This window comes from Pleuronectes platessa, chromosome 12, assembly GCF_947347685.1.
Source record: "Pleuronectes platessa chromosome 12, fPlePla1.1, whole genome shotgun sequence".
Taxonomy (NCBI): Eukaryota; Metazoa; Chordata; class Actinopteri; order Pleuronectiformes; family Pleuronectidae; genus Pleuronectes; species Pleuronectes platessa.
In genome coordinates, this window is record NC_070637.1 from 18,958,603 (window position 1) to 18,983,304 (window position 24,702).

At 44.0% G+C, this 24,702-nt stretch overlaps 1 protein-coding gene across 1 annotated transcript in view; it reads left to right on the forward strand.

Moving 5' to 3' along the window:
- Positions 1-22,020, forward strand: part of ctbp2a (C-terminal binding protein 2a) — a 31,955-nt gene extending 9,935 nt beyond the window's left edge. Inside the window, exons 2-9 of the mRNA XM_053436144.1 lie at positions 13,119-13,273; positions 16,669-16,813; positions 17,555-17,761; positions 17,864-18,078; positions 19,205-19,335; positions 19,506-19,633; positions 19,723-19,846; positions 21,434-22,020. Of these exons, the coding sequence (XP_053292119.1) occupies positions 13,119-13,273; positions 16,669-16,813; positions 17,555-17,761; positions 17,864-18,078; positions 19,205-19,335; positions 19,506-19,633; positions 19,723-19,846; positions 21,434-21,617 (1,289 nt within the window). The 3' untranslated portion in view covers positions 21,618-22,020. The remainder of the gene's footprint in view (positions 1-13,118; positions 13,274-16,668; positions 16,814-17,554; positions 17,762-17,863; positions 18,079-19,204; positions 19,336-19,505; positions 19,634-19,722; positions 19,847-21,433) is intronic.
- Positions 22,021-24,702: the final 2,682 nt, after the last annotated feature.

Consider the following 24,702-nt stretch of genomic DNA (forward strand, 5'->3'; position numbering starts at 1 on the left):
TCTAAATCCCCCTTTTCCAACCTAACACCCATTAACATCTGGCTTTTGTCTGCAATGGGAATGGATACAATCTGCAATCACCCCTGCGTAAAATGACTCTGCAGTAGACTAAGGTTTTTATCCGCTCCGGCGATCGGCAGTACAGGAAACATGACGCCTCGGTGAAGGCACTAATTTCTTCTTCTTCTAAGCTGACGCGGCACTTTTTCCACTAAGACATGAAGTGCATCGAACTCTGGGGATTTGGGGCTTATATATAGCCATTACTGTTTGTGTACAATATATTGTTTTATTCATCTTGGGAACAATGTACAATTGTGATTTTTCTTTTTTCTTCATTTCCTGCAAGATGCAGCTCTGGAGTGGTTTCAGATACGATGCTTATGATGCATTTCTTTCTGTGACATTGCTTTCTGGGGAGATGCTTTCTGGGGCGTTGCTTTCTGGGGCGTTGCTTTCTGGGGTGCTTGTGATGTCAAACAAGACTTAGCAAAGTCCTCACCAAGCAATGGAAAACCATCTAATCACCATTTATAACCGGGCTTATACCTAATTAAACAAAAGACTATGTATACATGATTATTTTGATGGTATAAGTATAATTAATTAATTAAATTATATTATATTAATTAAATAATCATGACATTTTTTTTATCAATTATTATTACAAATATTCTTGTGACTTGTGGGGACCTTTAAATATGATTCAGGAAAAAATCTGAACTTGTTACATCTAAAACATGTATGCACCGTTATGTCTGTAATACTCAGTGTCTGTCAGCACATGTCTGTTAAAAGTCATTATTTGATGATTTGTTGGTTGATTGATGAATCGTGTGTGTGTGTGTGTGTGTGTGTGTGTGTGTGTGTGTGTGTGTGTGTGTGTGTGTGTGTGTGTGTGTGTGTGTGTGTGTGTGTGTGTGTGTGTGTGTGTGTGTGTGTGTGTGTGTGTGTGTGTGTGTGTGTGTGTGTGTGTGTGTGTGTGTGTGTGTGTGTGTGTGTCCAAATCACACATAATAAAACAGAGATGGAGGGAAGGAGGGAGGGACGGGAGGAAAAAAAGAAAGAAGGGGGGAGCGAAGGCAAAAATGTTGAGCGGAGGGGAAGGTCGAAGAGAATGGAAAAGGGAGTCGAATGTGTGCCAGGAGCGCTGCACCTCTCGCTGTGACTGGTGCTCTTCAAGGATTTTTTTCCCTCACTCTCTCTCTCTCGTCTCTTTTATTTACCTCCCCCTTTTATTTTCTCGTGCATAGCTGTGGCACCAGCTTGTTTTCTCTGGGTTTTTTTTTTCCCGTCTTTTCCATTTTGTCCCCCCACCACCCCTTTCACACTCTCTCTCTCTCTCTCTCTCTCTCTCTCTCTCTCTCTCTCTCTCTCTCTCTGGTGCTCTCTCGCTCTCTCGCTCTCTCTCTCTTTCTGTGACTTGCAACAAAAGGCTAACGGAGTGAGCCTGACGTCTGGATGAATAGCCCAAACCTGCCGTGAAGGGAGAGAGGAGGGAGCCGGAGCAGGAAGGAGGAGGCTGAGGAGTGATTCGGCTGAAGAAGAGCGCAGATTCCCGGCTGAAGACAAATAGAGATCCCAATTTTTTTTTTTTCCTCCTCCTTCTTTGGAGATTAAAAGGAGTTTAACCGCACGGGCGGGTGGCGATTGTATAGTTCTCGCTCCCCCGCACTCAGCCTCTGCCCCCCCCCCCCCTCTGCCACCTTCCCTTTTTTTTTTTCCTTCTCCCCCTCCTCTCAGGAGTCGACCGGTCGTTGGAGAAGGAGGAATGGAGCTTCTGGAGGTGAGGTGACGAAGGCGGACAGATTTGGAAACAAGCAGCGGGGAGAGCGAGTGAAGACAGCGGAGGACGACAGACAGACAGACAGAGAGAGAGTGAGAGAGAGCGAGAGGGAGGGTGGGAGGCTGGAGGAGGAGGTAGAGAGGAAACAAGAGGATAACCCCAGGGCAGTGTGTGAGAATCCCCCAACGCCCACTTCTTCTTTTTTTTGTGTCCCTCTCCTCCACATTTCCTCCTCTGCCATGTGCAGTCCTTGATTTTGAAGAATGTGGAGACAGCATTTCCCAGGCAAGGAGCATGTATATCACGTTATCTTGTGCATACAGTGTGTGTGTGTATATATATATATATATATATGTGTGTGTGTGTGTGTGTGTGTGCATGTACTCATTAAGGGTAATAATACAAATCTGTGGTGTGTGTGTGTGTGTGTGTGAAATGGCGGGATGGGAGGAGTTAGATTTGGCTTTAGGGGTAATGAGCCTCTTATGTTTTTGCAATGAAGTGTGTCATGAGGTGTGTGTGTGTGTGTGTGTGTGTGTGTGTGTGTGTGTGTGTGTGTGTGTGTGTGTGTGTGTGTGTGTGTGTGTGTGTGTGTGTGTGTGTGTGTGTGTGTGTGTGTGTGTGTGTGTGTGTGTGTGTGTGTGTGTGTGTGTGTGTGTGTGTGTGTGTGTGTTCTCTCTTGGTTTTAAACCGCACCGCAGCAAGAGGATGGTGCGATTGGATGGGCTGTCATTTGGAGGGTCAAAGGTCGCAGGAGAAGTGTCTTTATGTGTTAACGGCTGTTCGTGTGTGTGAACGCTCTCGACCTCATTGTGTGTATTCAGGCAGCGTGGATTTAAAGAATGTGGGCTTTAAAGAGCAGTCAGTGTTTAGGCCTCATTAGTTTTGTTTTTTAAAAATACATTTCTGTTCTTATTTAGATGCTTGTAAAAAAAACAAAAAAAAACAGCCGGTGTTATTCAGCAAATTGAATTAAATATAATTTGGAGCACAAAATAAAATAGTGTAACTGAAATGCCTCGTGATCATAATCAGCAGCCATTAGGAGACTTTCTCCCCGCTTTTCTGTCAATGACCAGAGTCTGAGCAGTGACATCAGCCTTCCGTCCTCCAAACACAACTTTCCCTGCTCAACCTGCACACACTCATTTGTGGGTGTGCATGCCAAGAAAGGCTGGCGTGCACTGTCTGCTGTTCATTTGCACTGACAGCTGCTTTTGTCTCTGGACCGGGCAGTTGTTTTTTAGGCCCTGCTATAGTAAAGCACAAAAGACAACTTTAAAGGAAGAGCCGGATGGATTCTCAGCTCCTCCCCCACCACGTTGTCAATATCACACTGATGTCACCTGTGATGTCGTCATGTCAGCTTCTGTTTTCTGCTTTCTTCCTCACCTCTGTCTCTTGTTTTTTTTCTTTTTACATGTAGCTTCACCCTGCCTTCCTCTCTCTCATCCCCTCCATTTCCTCCCCCCACCACCCTCACCCACTCTTGGCTGGGCGTTTTGGGTGGTGATAAGTTTGGATGTGGGCAGGCAGAGGGGAGGACAAACAAGGTCTTTGTGTGTCCACATCGGGGGAACAAGAGACAGGCTGGGGTGGCGGCGGTGCAGCCGGGTTGTGATAGGGTCCGGTGCGGGGGCCTGGAGGAGGCAAGTCTGTCGGGAAAAAAAGGATTACACCTCCCCTCTTTTCTACCGATGCCAGGGGATCATAAACACACTCGGGAGACAGGCGCTGGATTCTCGTTAACATGCATGTTGAGTTGTTGCATGTGATGTTGAGGTATGTCATGGGAATTTCTCAATAATCAAGCACAAGTCATTACAATGTCTTTCTGGAAGTTTATTCTTTTTCCTTTTTTGTTTATTTTATCTATATTTATCTATTTTTTAATTTGAATTTTGATTTGAGATTATTTTCTTTTCCTTTTTAGCTTTAATAAACCCAATTATATCTCGTATTTAGTTACTTTTCCTAAATAGGAGGTTTTTTAGAAAACCTCTTCTCCCCTTTTTTTTTTTTTTTTAAATACCCTTAGTGCATCATAATACTTTTAGAGAAATATCATTCAAATCTCTAGACACACTCTTCTCTCTAGTAATACGCCTCTAGGTATTAAATACTTGGAAATGCTATTACTTATTTTATGATAACAGTTATTTTATCATGAACTCGACGTCAGAGCTCAAACTTAAAGGTGTGTTTAAATAAATAAACACTCCATACATTTATAAATACCTTGTTAAACCCGTTAACATTTGGACCTTTTTCCTGAAAGGTTCCTTCCTGGAGCGCTCCTGGATCCTACACCGATTTTGTAACTCAAAACCTTGCCATGCAAACACGTCTGTTCCTCACTAAATGAGTGGATCTCTTTACCCTTGACCTTTTTCTAAAGATCTAAAACCAGAATTTACTTGCCAGAAAGAAAACTGTAGCTTGTCGTACTCGGTTCGCTTGATCACTTCAGTGAGAGGGCTCTCCTTCTCTTCAGCATCCAGTCCCCACTTCTCCAAACTGTTTAGGGAGGTTGAGGTAAGAGTCTTTTAGACTCTTTTGTGCACTATTACCTTCAGCTTTGAGATCCAGAATGTCCTCTCACATCAGTGATCCTGCCGACAACGCCAAATTGTCATGGGAATTTCTCAATAATCAAGCACAAGTCATTACAATGTCTTTCTGGAAGTTTATTCTACATCTGCAGATGGGCATCAATGTACAAGACCATGGAATGGATCTCATACAATGAGCAATGACATACAAGAAAAGCAGCACTTTATACATCTCCAAGCCCCTCCTAGAGAGGAGATAAATGTTATCGATCAACCTCTTTCATGTTAAGCAACAGGTGACCATTATCCTGTCACCTGATCTTTCCCAGACCTTTGGAATGTAGCATCTGTTTCTCAAAATCCCTTGAGTAGTTTACAAACACAAATCCTCTGTTCTGTTAAGTCTTTGTTTGGTGACCTCGTCAGTGAGGATGTCACATAACAGTCATGAGGGCAACCCCTGACTTCTCAGGCAACATTTGTTATCTTTCGAAAACATCAATATCAATCATTGCCCTAATGAGTAAAATTTCTATCACAGGTATTATGTCACATAGCGTGCAGGTGGACACACACCACCAGCGTTAAGAAAACACAGCGTTGTGAGCTGTGATGCCCTCGAACATTTAATTCATGTGTGTATGTTTTGTTCTCTGCACCCAGGTCAGCAGGACCAGTAGATCTCATGGGGACCATGTCCTAATGAGACAAGACACAATTTCTGAGGTCCTTATGTAGGTGTTAGAGGAGAATTGTGGTTTGGTTAGGTATGAATTGGTCCTGGTTAAGGTTAGGCTGCCCCCCGATGAAAGGAATCCATGTAAAGTCCTAATAAGGATAGCTGTGTGTGTGTTGGCAGTACTGAACCATGTTGGCTTCTGACGGCTCCCTGGAAAATGCCGCAGAACGGCGCCGCTTGTTCCGCTCGTGTTCGGACGCTGCCCTCCAGACCTCACGCTCCGGGTTTGGGTTGCCAGGTTGGGTGGCCTGTGGCACGTTGCCTTCTGGTGGCACGATTTGGTATCATGGAATCAAGCTTTCCCTTTTTTTTTTCACTGCTGCACTTGCCACAATGAAAACCTGCTGGGTTATCAGCCCCCCTCCCCTCTCTCTCCGTTTGGACTATCCCATCACTGGAGCCCCCAGCTTGGGAGTTGCTAGGTAACCAGAACCAGCTGTTGGGCCTAAGTCGGCGTTGAGCCCGTTTTGGCTCGGTGTCAACCGCGGAGTAGTTTTCTCTGAAAGCTCGCTGTGAACCCGGTGACCGCCGCCGTTGTGGCCCCGAAATCATCGTGCCATGGAAAATCTTCCCTCACTTCCTTTTGTTTTTCCAGGTTTATTGTTCCACTGATGCTGCGGCTGGTGTGGGAGCAACCATGGCATGTACCACACCAGTCTGAGTAATTTAGGAGCGCTTCGTCGGCTTTCACACACGACGAGGGGGGAAAGGAGATGGGAGAGGAGCGAAAAGAATGAGCTGATGCTTGACGAGGCTTTGCTAGAAGAGGCCACATGTCATTTAGAGGGAGTTGAAGATGACATCAGGAAATAAGAGAGAATCTTCCAAAGTGAGTCCCTCCTTTTGTAGGTCAGGCTACTTAACTGTCTCCGAGTGCTATTAAAAGAGATTTGAGATGGACACAGTGTAATTATTCTGGAAATCACAATAGTGCAGGTAAGGTTATACCACTCCACACTCCCAAAGAGCACCATTTACCTTTCAAAGTGTGTGGGACTGCCTTTGCAAACAGGTAAATCTGAGGGGAGCACATTAGCTTGCAAATGAAATCATCTTTGCAAACCGACCGAGGAGGGGGAAGAAAAAAACACAGGCCCTGTCAGAAAATAGAGCTGCAGAAGTAAAGATAACCGATGTTGTGCGATGTTATTAAATACCAATTTGAAGACTTTCCAAACCCAAGGGGAGAAGTACAGGTTTGAGCGAGGGGTTTATTTTCTTTCATTGATTGTTTGCGCTCTACTTAGGGAATGATCCCTCTCCCTCTGAAAACTGTGACTCACGGCATCTGGCAGCGGAGCTTTTCTGAGCTGCTTTTCCAAGATCAGCCCCTCCAAATGAGAGAATTAGACAGCAGATCGTATTCACCGGGGAGAGACATATTTATACGAGTTCTGTGTCTCTTTTTTCCCCCCCTTCTTTTTCTTCTTCTTCTGCTTCTTCTAACATTTAAAAAGATTACTTCTATTCCTGTTGTCGGAATCCAAAAAGACTTTCTAGTGTGGAACATCTGCAATCCATTTGCGGTGGAGAGAGTACGCTCTTGACGGCTCTGCCAAAAGTTTTCTTACTGCCTGGAGAATCATCCAGTTTGTGATTAACATTGGCTAAAGGATGATATCAACCTCAGTGCGTTTGAGCTTCCCCTTGTGGGCTGTAACAATGCACGACCTCCACTGAATAAGCCTGCTGTCACTTTGAGCACGGGTTAGATGTAGTTAGTCAAGCTGCTGGCTTTGTTCCTCTTTACTTGCTTGGCCTTCACACAATGCTGGCTGTTGCGCTGTGATAAATACTTTGGGTACAATAACAGGAAATTGGCACAGGCCATTTGCATTTTTTTTATCTGGCCAAGATATCATACCGCTTAATGTAAACCATCTTTAGTCGTGTGTGTGTAGGCTGAGCCGCTCACAGAAGTTTTTTACGTTACAGCGAATGTAGGGGCCTTGAGAAACGCCTCTGCGGTGCCTTTTTTTGTCCTCGATTAAAAGCGAGTCTGGTGTTTTGTCTGCTGTGGGGTGGGGCTCTGTGTTTGGACAGGGAGGAGAGTTCTGGCTCTGCTTTAGTTTCCTGGACAGGTTCTGTGTCTAGCTGCCGGGCGGGGAAGTTGGCATGCTGCTGCCAAACCCGCCGGGCTGGTGATTGACCCTGGGGAGAAAGAAGGATGGAGAGAGAGCAAGATGGATATAAACAGGAGAGGAAGTAGAAGTACCCAAGTTAAAAATATATTGTCTAATATTTCTTCATTTAAATGACTAGACATGCGTTATATATTTTGCTGACTTGTGTACTTGCATTATCCAAAATGTTTCCAACAGTATTCAAACCCAGAGAAATCACCAATTTTATTCTAGAAAACGATTCTTCATTTTGGTCGACTTTTAATTAAAAGTTAATAATTCATAACTGTTACAAAATTACTGATCATAATAATACTATAGAGCACTTTTCAAAATCCCCATTAAGCTGCAACACCAAGGGTGGTGAAAAAAACTACTCCCATGATCCTATGCTGCTTCACCACACCATCACATTAGGTCTTTTGTTATTGTTTTGTTTGAGAGACCCCTAGTGGCCAGTATTACATTGTACATTTTAAAAGAAGTAAAGATAAAAGAACTAGATGCAACTTTTTTCTGCTCTTTATTAAAAGGAGGCTCTCTGGCCACGAGGGACACAACAAATATAAGTTATTGGATAAAGACGTCACTGTTCTGACCCAGAACTTATCATCTGTATGCTGAGAAAGCATTAGGCTGTAATAGTTATTGTTATTAGGGGATAATTATTTCATAATCTTTTTTTAACAGGATCTGTTTTGAATTTTGATCACAAAACAACTAATTCCTCATGATCCACATATCGCAGATTGGCTTCTCATGCATTAATCATCCACAGTCTACACGCATACGGTAACCATTGCCAGTTATGTTACTGCTCACATCTAACATCAACAGATGATGTTATTACAGCCGTCTGCAGCTGCGAGCTAATTCTGAGGCTCGGTAATATCCCACAAGGCCCAATCAGGCCCCTATGGTAATGAACGTTTAGTTTACAGAAGCCTGTAGTGACATAGTGGGTCATAGAGTGAAGCAGTGCTGGAATATTACTACGAGTGTTGCTGTGGTGCTTTTTCAACACAGTGACCTTTATATATTTAACCTTCTTTATAACAGAGATGTTTGAGGCTGAGACTGGCTACCTCAGATTTTACACAAACAAAAAATAAATTTATTAGGATTTCTTTACTTTTATAAATGTTTTTGTTTTACACATTTGTGGACAAGTTTTATTGAATGTAAAAAAAAAATGTTTAAATGATTAATATTAACTGTCAGTGTGTGTGTTAACACTATGCTCACACTGATCAACTAGATTATAAAAAAACATTAATTACAAAATTGAAATACATACCTATAAAACACATGACAAAGATAGAAAAGCCAATAAAACTCTTTGCAGGGGAAGGTCAGAATCACATTTAAGCTCAGAAAGTACGACAGAAAATCCACAGGGAGCATATAACTTTTCTTATCAGACCCACGCACAGTTTATTGAATTTACTCGCGGTCCCCAAGTGAAGACGTTATCGTCTCAAGCCTGAAAGTGTGATATTGGTGTTTCCTTCCCTTTCAGCACTTGAGTTAGTAAAGTGGCAGAATACAGTTATGGTAAAATGTGAATATTGAAAGCAATTGTGTGTTTTCTATCTGAACCTGCTTTCATTTACATTAACAGTATTTTAATTTCTGGTTACATTTGATCATTTTCTTTACTTTAGCAACACAAGCTCTTGAGGCCATTTTAATGAGTCAGGGAGCGAGTGTCATCATGTTGTCAGTGTCTTTCTGAGTCATGTTTCCCTGCTGACACTTTCATCACTGTTGAAGCTCATCGCTGGTGCTTTTGAGGAGTTTACAAAATGATGATGGATTCTGCTCGACCTGCGCTGGCGGCAGGAAAATGTAGTGTAGTGTAACCGTCTGAGTGTGAGACACGAGAGACTAAAGCTCCAAACTCATTAACACTGACGTGACAGACGGTCCCTAGAGCGACGGTCGACAACAGGCTGATCCAGAGTCAACAACGGCAACACTCTTGATTTCTTAGTGAAATACACACTGATTGATCGGGAGAGGATTTTTTTAATTCTCTAAATGAAATCCTTTGAAATTAAGAAACCAAAACACACAACTGCTCAGGTGCAATTCTGTCCTTTTCACTTTTTGTGGGGGAAGGCCAGGTATCTGAGTCATTAAGAGCCTCATTAACGGCCTTGCTGGGCGTTAATTATCCGCAGATTCATCATGTGTTGGATGCAGGGCCACGTTCTGCCTTATTAGGCGGGAGAGAGGCTATTAGCCACCGGGAAAATAATTAATCAACAGCATTTTTTTACCCACTTTCCACAAGTGACGCTGCTGTTTCCAGCTGCTTCTCACTGACATGTCTATACAGTAAGAGGAGCGGATGCCGGGAGGATCAGTGCGTTTCCTTGTGTGTTTGTCGGTTGGATGATGAAGAGGCTTTCTTCCTCAGTCAGGCTGAGCTGTGATAATGATGAACTCTGCAGGCGTGTGATGAAGAGGTGCAGGGAGAGATGTGGAGCCACAGGTGTGTTGGCAAACGGTTTTCCTCTCCCCAGAGCTGCCTCGCTAACACACACACACACACACACACACACACACACACACACACACACACACACACACACAGACACACACACACAAAATGGGTTCCTCCTGTGAGAATAATACATGCTTTCTTATCCGCTATAAAAAGAAGAAAATGGTACAGAAAGCTTGAGTTCACCTCCTCCACATCACTCCTTTTTTAACCTTTTCTGTCCTCTTTTCTCATAATTCTTCTCTATTGATATGACATTTGGGCTTTTATGAATCGCTCGCTTTTATAACGCGCACTGCACAATCTTAAGAATCACTCAGCAGAGCACATACCTTCACCAAGGCCCAATAGTCCCTTTAAATTCAATCAGGCTGCATCAAATTGAACACACTTATAGTTATCAGTCCTCGGAATACCCCTGATTTTTTTTTTTTTATCATCAAGATCCATTAATTATTCCCAGGGAAATTTGAAATATAAAAAAAGGAAGTGGGGGAAAAAAAATCCAAGACACGCCTAGATCCCTGATCCACATCCTCAGCAGAATTTAATGGGTTCTTTCCTGACCCACAATGCATCCTTCAGCCAAGTTTCACGGAAATCCGTTCTGTAGTTTTTGCATACTCTCACTAACAAACAAACGGACAGGGGTGAAAACATAACCTCATTTTGCAGAGGTAATAATAATGATAACGGTTGTAATATAATGAGTATAATAAAAAGTAATGTCTTCATCTGCTATAAGTGGCTCACGTAGCAGTTATAAAAAAAATCTTCAGCTCGTAAAAAGCAACACAAAACATTCAAGAGTAGAGTAAGCAAGATACAAAACACGAAGACAAGGCAATTATATAGAATAAACCGCAGGACAAGGCTAATCCTGATCAACAGCTCATCATTTTAGTCATGGAAATGGCTAGGGAAATCTTTCCCTAAATCACAGTGAGCCGTTCACCGTGAATGGGTTGAAGGAAAAACTCCATTAATTCTTATTGCACATTTTCAGGAACTCATAAGGAATATATTTAGGCTCGCCATAAAAGAGTGAATCCATTTCCCATAAAGTAACTCGAGCCTCTCTGCTTCCTCGAGGCTGTGTCAGACCCCTTCAGGCTTTCTGTGGAAGAAACACCATATGCAAAATTATAAGAATAATCAAAATAATTTCCGAGTTCATTTATATATTGCACGTTTCTCATCAATGTTACCAAGGATTTGTGATGGGGGGGGTCAGTGGGTGGTCTTGATCACACAAGTAGGTGCACCAATAGAGATATTAAGCTTCAGACATAACAAGGATACAGTTTTTCATCAGAGACTCTGCTCCTCAACCGCTGCTCCCTCCCTCCTCACCCACTGCTCCCTCCCTCCTCAACCGCTGCTCCCTCCCTCCTCACCCACTGCTCCCTCCCTCCTCACCCACTGCTCCCTCCCTCCTCATCCACTGCTCCTTCCCTCCTCACCCAGTTTCTTGCCACTCTCTTCCTTTCCCAGTTACCTCCGCTAAGGAGTTTGTGTTTTCACCCGTTTCTGTTCGTTTGGTTATTTGTTGGTTTATTCGTCAGCAGGATTACCTGAGAACGACTTAACCCATCTCTGCCATTTTCTACCAGTTTCGAGTTCTTTATCTTTACGAAATCGGCTTGTCAGGGTTTTGTGGCACACGCCTCACTTTCTCCGATTTTGAATCTGGTTCAATACTCTCCCCTGTGGTTTGATAGGAACGTGGAAGGAAAGAGACAGAAATAACAGTTTATCAAAACCAGTGAGGGCACCGAACAAAAAAAAACTATCAAGCTAAATTAAAGAAAATTCAGGGTATTCAAATTTCAGAACAATACGAGGAAAACACCCTGTGGAAAGGAACAGAATAAGAGCGAACACAGTTTACTGAAACACTGCTGCCTTCACAAGGACCTCCTGTTGTCCCATTAAGTGCATCTACTGTGTTTAAAGCTCATATGTTGTCATGCTGCAGTCGTGTAGGTCACAAACATCATCTTTTCCTCCGAAAAGCTGGAGGAGTTCTAGCGAGAGACACAGAGCGAGCGGGCTAGGATTTCCTCTCCAGCAGCGCAGATGCCACTAAATAAAATATTTCATAATCCTGCCCAAATCCTCTAATCACCATGACAACAGGCAGCAGGGAGCCGGAGAGTGGTGGTGCATGGACCCCACCCCTCTTTTTTCTCGTCCCTCTTTTTTCTCGTCCCTCTTTTTTCGTGGAATTTGGGTCCGCAAATGTCAGATTCCTTCCTCCTCTGCGTGATTCTGTGTTTTCTTATCACATAAGAACACGTTGCATTGTTGTTTTTTTCTATTTCTGAGGGAAAGTTAGTAAATTGTTTGAGTCCGTCAGAGTCGACTGAAGGCGTTCGTTTATTAGTCAGACGAGATTATTACATTTACAGAATCTAGTTGACGGACCTGAAGAGGGTCACAAGTTTAGATGTGATTATTGGTGAACCGGCTGTTTTTTTTCTTTAGGGTTGGAAGGAGGCTACTCTGTTAAGTGGGTGAAGGTTGTAAACTGTACAGTTACAAGAAGGTGCAGACACACACACACACACACACACACACAAGAGCACACATTTAAGGCCTGCCAGCTTCTGTATGGTGATAGGATAATGGAGGTGATGACCTCATGGGGTGAAAGGACCTGTTGCCTGGTAACAGTGTGGATAGCAGCGCAGCAGACGGGTAGTCACATGATCACTCTGTGTCATATCCAGGAGGTGATTCGATCACTCTCACCAGGGAGGTGCTTGTGCCCCCCCAGCCTGATTTTTAACTGGTTTGTTGTTTCTTAACTGTTCTCGTGTGTGTGTGTTGGTGGAGGGTGGGTGTGGGTGTGTAACTCAACAAAGCACAGACTGATTTTCACCAAACTTAGAGTTCATATTCCTTGAGGTACAGATTCCAATACCTGGACTTTGCATATCGGCCGATACTAGTGCATTTAACAAATAACTTATATAACATTTGAACAGCTGAGGGGTAGGGCACCCCCCCCCCCCCCCAATCCTCCTCTAAATCGTTCATATCATATTTGTGTGTGTGTGAGCGCGAGCATGTGCGAGTGAGAGACATCGACCAGTGTTGCCAGGGATGGGAGATGATGATTGTGGTTTAAAGTAGACAGTGGCTCAGTCCAGGTTAAAAGCATCGATTCCACTCAGGGGTATGTGTGTGTGTTTGTGTGTGTGTGTCTGTCATCACACAGGCATAACACACAGTCCTATCCTGTGTAAACACTCCCTGCTCTGGGATGCAATTTCATTTTTTACTGATCCCTCTGCAGCTCATGCTGTGTGTGTGTGTGTGTGTCTTTGTGTGTGTGTGTTTGCGTGTGGGCTTGCATGCAACATAAATAATTAACTCCCTCTCTCCTCTTTCCTTCTCTCTGCAGGTATTCGGCCCCAGATTATGAATGGACCTATGCACCCACGCCCCCTGGTGGCGCTGCTGGATGGGCGCGACTGCACCGTGGAGATGCCCATTCTCAAAGACCTGGCCACTGTGGCCTTCTGTGACGCCCAGTCCACACAGGAGATTCACGAAAAGGTACAAAAATAAAAATCTCTGTTATCCTATGAAAATGTAGCAGCCACTGGTCCGACTGGCAGAAAATTAACCGGTTACATTTTCTCCATTTTATTTTATATTTTCACATAAGCACTGAAACGTTTGATGGTTCTATTCGCAGAAATTTGATATAAAATATCCAGTGCGTTTCATCTAAATTTTATAAATAGTTTTCTTGGAATGGGTCCTTTATATTGAAACACTTTATATTTACATCTGGAGAGGGTCCTCTCTTCGGAGGCAGCCATGTATTTTAACAGTAGCCCAAACTGGACAAAATAGACACCTTTTGAGTTTTTATTGCAACTGAAGGTTTCCACAGGTCCTCTTTCATGCTTGGAGGGGGAGGGTGAGGTGAGGGCTATTCAGCTGCAACATGCAACTTCACCACTAGATGTCCCTTAATCATACACACTGAACCTTTAAGGACACTTATGTGTTATCAAAAGTACAAGTGTAACTTATTTAGAACTAAAACGTTATTATACTCTGTGGTGTCACTTTGCTATTTGCTCTAACACTAACAGTATCTGCAGGAGCTCATGATCCGAAGCAGACACACGCTTTGTGCTCCCACTTTGACTGCGTCTCTTGAATAATTTGCCCTCAGTCGAGTCCAGAACAATGGTCCCTCTCCTCTGTGTCCCCTCCTCTGTAATGTTTTAATAATATTCCAGCCCACTTTCCTGGTCCCCTTTCCCAGTTCAACCATTATGGTTTCATCACTGACTCTAATCCCTCCGGGTGCTGAAGTGCTGCCTTGTTAAATAAGGAGGAGGCTGGTAATAGAAATACAGTGTAATTGTTCCGAGCCACAGCGAGTGGAAGGTTTGTCATCACATTACTGTCTATACACCGGAGCACGTTAACAACCCAACCTGGAGGGTTTGTATTTAGAAAGGAGAATATTATTTTTATCAATCTATGTAATTCTCTAAATCTTCAGTATTCCTCATGTACAATTGAAACGCTGTCAGTTTTACTCTCCTGCCAAACTTACATTAAGTTTAGAGGTTAAATGGAAGAAATGCTTTCCTACATAGAACTCCAGTATTTTTCTTGCAACACGCACACACACACACACACACACACACACACACACACACACACACACACACACACACACACACAATCAATCTCTGTCCAGTAAGATGATCTCGTAGTGAATCCATTATAGACACACAGAGGACCCTTCTGGGAGTGTAGTTGTTGGCAGCGTTCCCATAACTGCACAGCAAACGGTACAGATGGGGCACGCTACACACACACACACACACACACACACAAAATGACTAATAACTTCACTGCACGTCTGAAGTACTGTTCCTCCACTAGTATATAAACATCCTCACACACCAAGCATGCAAACAACAGCACGCGGCCGTCTTCTCCCGCGCTCTGCCATGAAAGTAAGCAGATGCATCGATTAACAAATCTATCACTTAAGGAATCAGTGGAAACTGTAGCTGCTGGTGACCTGCCAAAATGCCGCCGCCTCCGTGGAGCACACATTACAGAAAAGAATAAGATTGGAAAGCACTCATTGTGTGTTCACTACTGTAATTCGGCGCTGTCCTTGGAAAGACAAAAAAGACCTCGTGAATTGCTGGATGTGTTTTTCAAGTGTCTCTTCTGTAACCGCAGCTGAAAGTGATGAAGAGCTGGTGTTTCTGTGCAAAGTACAACTGGTTAAAACCACAGTCGAGAATGCATCTGAGAAAATTACAAGTATCTCGCTGAAAGAACGTGTGAAGGGAGATGGGGCTTGTCAGCGCTCTGTCAGTGTTTTTAAATTCATTCACTTTGGTATTTGCGCAGCTTTAGCTGACAGTGCAGTTATGGTGATTATTTGCGATGTGGCTTAACCGTGTTGACATGCGATCTGATAATGGAATGTTTAGGGGATGTACCACATGGACAAAACATGGCCTGAGCCACAGGAACTGGTTCCATTACCAACTGGCCGGATCATTTTCGGCCTGTCATTCCCCGTCTCAATTTCCTACAACATTTCCTGTCTCTATGTAATAAAGGCACGAAGGCCAAAATATATATGACGATATCGATGTATAAAATTATTGTTCTGGACAAACCACAACTCCAAACCTCAGGCATTTCCTCTGAAGCTCAGCGGCTTATGATCGCAGAAGAGATTCAGAAAACACAGATGAAGTCAAATTACTAACAAAAGTTGAAAAAAAAAAAAAAAATCTAATAATCTATTGAACTTTGTTTTAAAATTGAGTAAGTAAATTAGATTAGAAGATTGACACTATTTTAGAGTCATGCTCACAATGAAGCTCAAGCCGGGGGGGGGGGGGGGGTGATGAGCTTAGCTTAACATTAGAGAACACAGGGAGGAGAGAAAGGCCTGGTTCGTGTTAAAGCTAAATAAATCTAAATAAATACCCTGCAAGCAACTCGAAAAACTCACTTATCAACATGTTTTATAGCTAGAGCCAGGAGGAGATTAGCCTAGCTTAGCATGAAGCTCACTTTAAAGTTAGGTAAATAGCCTACCAGCACCTCTACAACTCATTAAATAACACATATCTCCTAGCTGGAGTCGATAGGTTATTAGCTTAGCTTCGCTTACAGGAAAATGGGGCCTCGATCGAGCCAGAAGCTCCTTTCTTTAAATTTTAACTCATTAACTCTTTACAAAATCCATTTGCTGCTTTTTTTCCACCTTATATAAAAAAAAAATCCTGTTGCTGTGAATCTGTGTCATTTTGTTTGTCTCCAGCCACGAGCTGCCACGGACCCGCTCCACTCAAGTAATGAGATTAATGCACGAGAAGAGCTTTAACCTTGAATTTAGCACCCGGCTCCCACTGCAGCTAGCTCCAATAATAATAAAAAAAAATGTTGCATGTAAATTCATGGCCATGCTAATCTGGCTCGGTTGGGTTAATTCAGTTAGCAGGGCTGAGAATTTAAACCTGTTATTTTTTTTAACGGCCGTGTCTCACAGAAGCTCCTTGCGTATGCTTTCTGGGTTGCTCAGCAGCTGTCAGTTTACTTTATGGCGCTGCCTGCATCCACTCTAAGCTTGTTTGCATACACTCTGAATGAATGCTTTGTGACAAAAACAAGCTTTGGCGGGCACTCATAATAAACACACGGACAAGCACTCATATTTTAGAGCGAGCACATAAACAAGCCATTTGCATTTAGATGAAGAATCGCAGACAAACTTTGGTCGAGAGGAATGAGAGGGTGGTGAAAGCACTCGGGTCGCAACTAGTGGATGATAATGGTGAAGACCAACCATGACACTGTGAGAGTGATAGAAAATGCACGTAAAAGTGCATTATGATTTGAAAAGGAAATAGTGACGCAGTAAGTGATGATGATCTCTAATGTCCCTCCAGGTGCTGAACGAGGCAGTAGGAGCCATGATGTACCACACCATCACCCTGACCAGAGAGGACCTGGAGAAGTTCAAGTCGCTGCGCATCATCATCCGCATCGGCAGCGGCTACGACAACATCGACATCAAGGCGGCCGGGGAGCTCGGTGAGGCTGAGGGACAGATGGGGACAAAAGAGGAAGGGGGACAGATGGGGACAAAAGAGGAAGGGGGACAGATGTAGGAAACACGGGCAGAAGAAGACAGTCGTCATGTGCTGAGATTAATGAACAATGAGGGTCGCGTGTGCACATATGGCTCATTCATCCCCAATCACATGAGAGGAAGTAAAAAATTAGATAATGCATTATGGATATGGACAGTGCACCTTTTGGACAGGGGCCAAACCAAACTCTTAACACAAACAACACATGTAACAAGAGGGGTGACATACTGTAAACAGAATATGTAATGTGACGGATCTCATATGCAGAGCAGATGCTCCAACTGATATGAACCCCCCCCCCCCCTCTCACATTCCCTTTTGGCCCCTTCGGCATATGTTTGGTTTGAGAGCAGGATTTAGTGCGTTATCCTAACTGTTGTCATTTGAGCTGATACAATTCATTACGGTTTATGTAGAGTCCTTTTTTTTTTATGAAATAAACATAATTAGAAGTTTTAATTATCCTCTTACCCTTCACAGTTTAGTTTCATACACGGTGCTTTTTTTATTTTGCACAAGGCCTTAAGAAAATAAATATCCTGCTAATTAAACGTAAATAAAACCTCTAAATTGATCTCCTCAAAATGACGCATAAGCAGCTATTATATCTATTAAATCCGTAAGCATTTTTATGATGCTAATCAATTCAAGTACTTATGGTTGTCACTGTCCTGATCTCCAGGCATCGCAGTGTGTAACATTCCCTCAGCGGCTGTAGAAGAAACCGCCGACTCGACACTTTGTCACATCCTCAACCTGTATCGACGGAACACCTGGCTGTACCAGGCTCTCCGGGAGGGCACGCGGGTCCAGAGCGTGGAGCAGATCCGGGAGGTGGCGTCGGGGGCTGCGAGGATCCGAGGAGAGACGCTCGGCCTCATCGGCTTTGGTGAGTCTCCTTATTTAGGGTTTAATGGGTCAAATTAAACATTTGATAATTTCTGTTAAGCCTTGTAATGTCTCTCTCTCCCCCCCCCCCCCCCCCCCCCAGGTCGCTCGGGCCAGGCGGTGGCGATACGGGCCAAGGCGTTCGGCTTCAACATTCTCTTCTACGACCCCTACCTCCAGGACGGCCTGGAGCGCTCGCTGGGCGTTCAGCGGGTCTACACGCTCCAGGACCTGCTCTACCAGAGCGACTGCGTCTCCCTGCACTGCAACCTGAACGAACACAACCACCACCTCATCAACGACTTCACCATCAAACAGGTCGGGGACCCCGGGTGCTGAGGAAGCTCCAGAAATTAATTGCATGTCTTTCGAAATATGAGCCTCAGGTGATGGAGGATAAAGGAAACTGATTTCACTGCTTCACATTAAACACGCAGCCTGGTCGGAGGAGCTGACGGAGCTGGCAATTTATCAGAAACTGATAAGCCTCGATTTGGCAGAAGCTCTTTCTCATTACGCTCAAAAGCAGGCTGCACATTCTCTTTACAGAGCTAATGTTTCTCCGAGGTCGCTAGGACAGCTTCATGCCAGCGAACCGGCAGCGGACTTGGCCGGCCGCTGGTTCTCCCCGGCTGCCAGCGCTCCTTTAGTTGGCAACTTCCAGTTATTGTCTGTTTAATGCGAGTGGTGAGATACTCGGAACAGACACAGAGGTTTGGAAAATCGCCGGATTCAGAATAAGTGGGACAAACGTATCGGGGGGGATAATTATTGGTGGTGGGACATGTTTTATATTATTTATAAACACACTATAATTTGTAATCGCTCATGATTTGGACGTCAGCTTTGTATCGCTCAATGTGAGGCCCCAGAATGAGTCTGATTGAAAATCCTTCTGCAGCTCTAACATGTTAGAGTGTTGAGTTACTGCAGCTCTGCTAGTCCTTACTACTGCTGCCACCTGGAGGATATAAACTGAAGGGCGATCTGTGTTTCGATTCAATGGTTTGACCATTTGAATCCCACATGTTGACATCGATACAACTTCACATCACAAGTGTTATAAGCTTCAGTCTACGTATGTCTGTCTGCTAGGTTTTCTTATAAACCCTGAATAAGCGCTTGTTGGAAGATGATAGTATTTAAAGGACCAGCACGTAGGATTTTGCAGGTTGCAACCAAATGAAAACCTTTCACCTTGCTCCTAAAGTTCAAAGCTTATAGGAGAAACTTTTATGCTAAAAAAACAACTAAAGGAGATCTTTAGAGCCAGCGTTTGTTAGTTTTTCCCATTATGGAGTATTGTGTTAAACATGGCGGGCTGAAGACGACCCGCTGAAGGCCTCATTCTGCAATAATGAATCCACCATTTTTGTTTCAGGTGATTGTAAACTAATGAAAACATAATTACTAATAATAATTTTTAATGTGTGTGTGTGTGTAGATGCGTCAAGGGGCTTTCCTGGTCAACTCGGCGCGGGGAGGTCTGGTGGATGAGAAAGCTCTGGCTCAGGCCCTGAAGGAGGGCAGGATACGGGGAGCCGCCTTGGACGTCCACGAGTCGGAGCCTTTCAGGTGTTTGTTCACAGCCTCAGCTTTTTAGTGACATTAACATTATCTGAGCTGAAACCCCGTTAATAAGTTATGACAGTGGAACAATCATGATAAAGGAAGTTGTATCTGTTTACCTCCATGTTCTTCTCATCACTTTGCTTCTCCTTTCTTTCCTTGGTTTGCCATCGCAGTTTTTCCCAGGGTGCCCTGAAAGATGCCCCCAACCTGATCTGCACCCCCCACACTGCCTGGTACAGCGAGCAGGCGTCACTGGAGATGAGGGAGGCCGCTGCCACGGAGATCCGCAGAGCCGTCACCGGTAACGCCTCGGAACGCGCCCACCACCACACTCTGCCACGTTGTTGGTCTCTTTCATCTCAACTTTGTTCCATCTTGCCTCCGACACAGGCCGCATCCCCGACAGCCTCCGGAACTGCGTCAACAAGGAATTCTTCATCACCTCGGCGCCCTGGGGAATGATGGAGCAGCAGCTGACTCAAGTTCACCCTGAGATCAATGGCGCCGCCTACAGGTAGGAGGTGGATTTGAAGCAAACCCTGCAGGCAGCTCGCATCGCACAGAGATCCCCTGAACACTGCAGTGGATGAGGCAGAACACGTGGGGGGGCGGGGTAGACTAGATGTTCATGTGTATGTTTGTCACACTTTTGACTTTCTGTTCCTGAATTTTAAGCTGGGTCCCAGTTTTTGTGGCGTATTTCTACGCAGAACTTGGCCCACGTGAACTTGTCCATTGGTTTCTCAGTCTCTACATTGTCTCAACCAGACTGAACTGCTTCTCTCACACAGCCGAGTGAACCAAACCATGGTACAGGCCATAGCAACGGGGGGAATGCAGGACAAATTATATACGTAATTCTCAACCAGGTAAATGAAAGCTACCGCTGCTGGCCCACAGGCCAGCGGAAATGAAAAGTATCATGAATTAAACCCAAATCCCATTGAAACCTGTAGAGTTTTTTTTTGTTGCTTCACACTCCTCACATGCCCTGTAGCTGTACCCACAATGCACTGCATCTCATCAATGCTCCGACCCCTTCTCCTCCCCCCCCCCCCCCCCGAAACTGAATCCATAACTCTGGTGTTGGACATGTTTAAAGAAGCACTCACACATTTAACATTGTGACACATTGGAAATCCAGAAGTGTAATAGTTGTTCAACAAGCAGCACATGTGTAGACAGAACTGTTTTCAGAGTGTGTGATGGGTGAAGACGGGATGAGGCCTCACATCATTGTTTACCGATGAGACTCTCACAACAAACCTGGGACTTTATCACTTGTTTTATTTCCCACCACACTTTCCCCTTCCAGCTCCCTGTAGTAAAGGATCCGTTCACCCACATTACAGAGGTTTGTCCCACCCGCTCAGACACTTTGAGGAGAAGGGCCAATCAAAATATCAGATCTGAGAATCAACATTTACAAGAATAAATTCATAATATGACTGGAATAGAGTCTTTAAGATTTAGATGAATAAAGTTGTATTATTACCAGAATAAAGGTAAAAAATGTATGAGAATAAAATCCTTGTTTTAAGCGACATTTTATTTTATAGGAGGAATATCAAACCTCTCGGCTTTTCCTGCAAAATGGCCCTAATATTTAAATTAATGTATTTTCTCAATATCACGAGACAAATAAATTCCCTCTGTCCTCAGTTGTATTCCTTGAGCAGCAGAACTTTCAGAGATGGAAATCTGTCAGTGTGGTTAAACACCCTGAACAGCAGAGGGGGAATTAGAGTGGGAGTTTGTTCTTTGTAATCTGGGTGAATGAACCTTTAACGTGGTCCTCTACAGACACAACCACTAACATCCTCATTCACTGACTTCATGCTGCACTGCTCCTCGTCACGTTTAACCCTGAACCATCTCTTCACAGAGCTGGTGCTTAGCACGTCCAACAAACACGGACATTTTCAGATCTGCAGTGTTTTATCTGTGTCCTCAGAAGTTTAAGTCTTAGCTACTCTAAAGATTTGGTTGTGACGATCGTCCACTGAGCAGCAGCCAAAGAGAAAAACCCTGATTTTTGAGTCCATGAGTTTTTTCCTTTGCTCTTTGTGGCGTCTGCTGATCGTCTCCTGTCCGTCTCCAGATTCCCTCCTGGCGTGGTGGGCGTCGCCCCCGGTGGGATTCCTGGACCTATGGAGGGGTTGATGCCCGGGGGTGTCCCCATCACCCACACCCTGCCCCCTGGTACCCATCCGTCACAAACCACCTCCCCCAACCAACCCTCCAAACATGGCGACCCCATGAGAGAGCACATGACTGAGCCGTAGGACTGCTGCTGCTGCTGCAAACGAGCGAAGGGGGGGGGCGCAATTCAAAATATAAGAAAAAAATAAACCACGTACATTTAAAACCAACTCGACCATCCGACCGTTTCGCTCGAGTCCATCTGAAGCTCCCAGCAGAGCGACCGCCTGCAGGTCTCCCACTCTCCTCTTTTTGTATGAAGCCACTAAGCCCGTGTGAGGACAGCTGGACGTTCAGACACACGAGCTGCCGCACTGACACGGGACTGACCCCCCCCCCCCTCCCCCCACTCTCTGTCCCTCATTGATTTAAGTGATGCTTTTTGTTTTTTTATCTTTTATTTTTGAGTATATCTTTAGGGAGGCTCCAACTGAACTACTCGGACACGTTGACACGAACCACGTGCAGGAAGGAACCTCCCCCCCCCCCCCCCCCCCCCCCCCTCGTGGGGATGAACTCAAAGGGCAGACGGACCCTTGGTCCTTTTGTTCCTCTTTCCTTCCTTCCACAGTTTCCCCCCCTTTTCCAGTGTTGTTATTCATATTTCTTTCTTTTTTTTTTACTTTCATCTGTTTATCCTATATTCAGTGTTTCTGTTGCAAGTGGATATCTTTTTGCTTTCCGTTCTCCAGTGTGTGAAAATGAATGGATTCACAGTGACTTGTCTGTTTTGAGGAAGACGGGCTGCAGCCTCTGTCGTCTCCGTCCGATTCCTGGACTCTGTCTCCGCTGCTGCTGCTTTCTCATGGTGGTGGCCGGCGGCCCTGAATGTAGAGAGTTGAGCTGGGGGGGGGGGGGCAGATGTGGTTTCTTCAGCTCCAGTTAGAATCTTTCACCTTTTTAGAGTCAAAATGATCCAAGAAAAAAAGATTACAATTTGTGGTTTTGAATTCTACACTGATTCAATTGATTAAATGAGCTGAGGTGCGGAGAACACCTGGAACAGTTTCCTGAAGAGTTTGCATCCAAAGCTCCGACTGTTAGTTTCAGTCAGCGAGGTGAGAGACAACATGGAACTTCTTTCTGACTCAGGAAAAAAATTTAAATAATAACCTTCCCATTCGTACAAATCGGGAAAAAATTTTTAAAAGAAAAGACAAAATGATTCTGGCTTTTCACGTCCTTTCTCCATTGTGTTTTTTTTTTTTTTTTTTTATATATCAAATATATGTTTTTTGATGTTCGAGGTTTTCAGTCCTGTTAGATTTGTATTGCCTTGTTAAATGTTCTTATAATCATAGTCTCATGTGAGCGACCCCCCCCCCCCCCCACCCCTTTCCCTCCGTATAGTTTCTCCTTCTACTTTCTTTTCTCTGTTTGTTGTCCTGCTCTGATGAAAGCCAGCTGTGGCTCTCGGAGAACAGCAGCCACATCCGTCCCTTTAGCTCCGCCGCCATAGACACAGACGGCTGCTAGCAGATTGTTTGGTTTTTAGTGTGAGTATTTGTATTTGTTTCTTGTACAAGGTGAACATATAGTTAACGGTGCAGCTGGAAACAATAAATAAAACTCGCTGTTCTGATTGACGATCGGCTCCGTGGAACGTTTGTGGGTTTTTTCTTTCCCCCTGGACGCTTCGCAGTCTTTCCTCTAGAAGAGAATTTGAGAAATGCGATGAACATAATGCTTGAGTGTTACAAATTTCTCTTTCAGCCAATGTGTGTTATCATTAAAAGTCTGAATTAGTGGTTACTGTTTGCAGTGTCCCCCAGGTTCCAGAGGAAACTAGAAAAATGTTTTGGAGGCTACAAGCAGCATCATTTTTTTCTAGAAGTAAATGAATCAGAGATAATTGTTGGAGGAGTGACGGGGAATCTGAAACGGTGTGTGTCAGGTCCAGGTTCAGCACCAAGCGAGTGAAGAGTCAACTTTTGGATGGAAACGGCTGAAATCTTCACTTTCACCTCCACGACTTCCCATGTCTGAGCAGAAGAAGCTGCTGTGATCTACAGTTTCAATGAGTAATAGTAACATCACACATCTATTTATAGTGGATCACTTGATTACTTGTTTGTAAAAGGACTCAGCAGCTCGTCCCACCAGCCTCAGTTTCTTTAATCTCACTGTTGTGACTCTCCCACGTGAAACCGCTCTCGTGTTGCAGAAGAGAAAAAGAGCCCAACTATTTCCCTCAGGAGTCGCTGGAGACAGAAGCTGGAAGGAGGGAGAGGAAATCGGAGGCCGGACTCTGAACGAATCTTAATGTCGCTGCTCACAAAGAAAAGATCAAAACTCAACTGGTTTGTTTGCAGCTCGGCTCTGCTGCTGAGCTGCTTTGTGTTCACTAAAGAAAACCACAGACAAGACCTGGTCTCTTAAATATGATTAGTGATCATTTTTTAGAAATCAAATTCTCATGGATATAAGAAAATAATCTATAAATAGATGGAAAAAGTATTTTGGAAAATGTTACATTAGTAATTGATGATCTTGATTTTTTTGTTTCACAGATGTAAACTTAATAAGTAAAAGGACGTTTCCACCCGTTACCTGTGATCCAGAGATTTTCACTGTAGACTACAACTCCAGACTACTTATTTTACATTTAGGACCCTTCAAAATAAAGTTATATAAATTGTCTCAATGACCCTTTTGTACAGAGAATTCTGAACTCTTGAACTTAGAAACGTTCTTCAGAGGAGCGCGTGCTGTATTCTGTGATTCTGATTTGAACACATTTAAAAAAAGAGCATAAACCTGAAGAATCTCGGACAGGAAACAGTTTAGTTGGACATTCAAAAAGGTTTCCTTTATTTTTTTCCGTATTTTACCTGTTCTTTGCGTTACACTCCGTATAGTGAAGTCAGGCCTAAATCCACAAACCGTCATAGTCACAACTGCAACTATTGCATAAATATAAAGCAACATACAGGTGATGCTCAAAACATGTATGAGTCGGATGAAACACAGACGAGGTTACAGTGCGCAATGAAAGAAACAAAGAAATGCAAAACATTCACAGCAAAAGAAAAAGAGAAAGGAACGAAAACTCGTTTTGTTTTGTTGGTTTTTCTTCTGTCAGCTTTGGTTTTGTACGATGTGATCTCACGAGAACCCGGATGAAAAACTTTAAGATGTTTTCAGGTGATGACGACGAGCAGGCGTGAG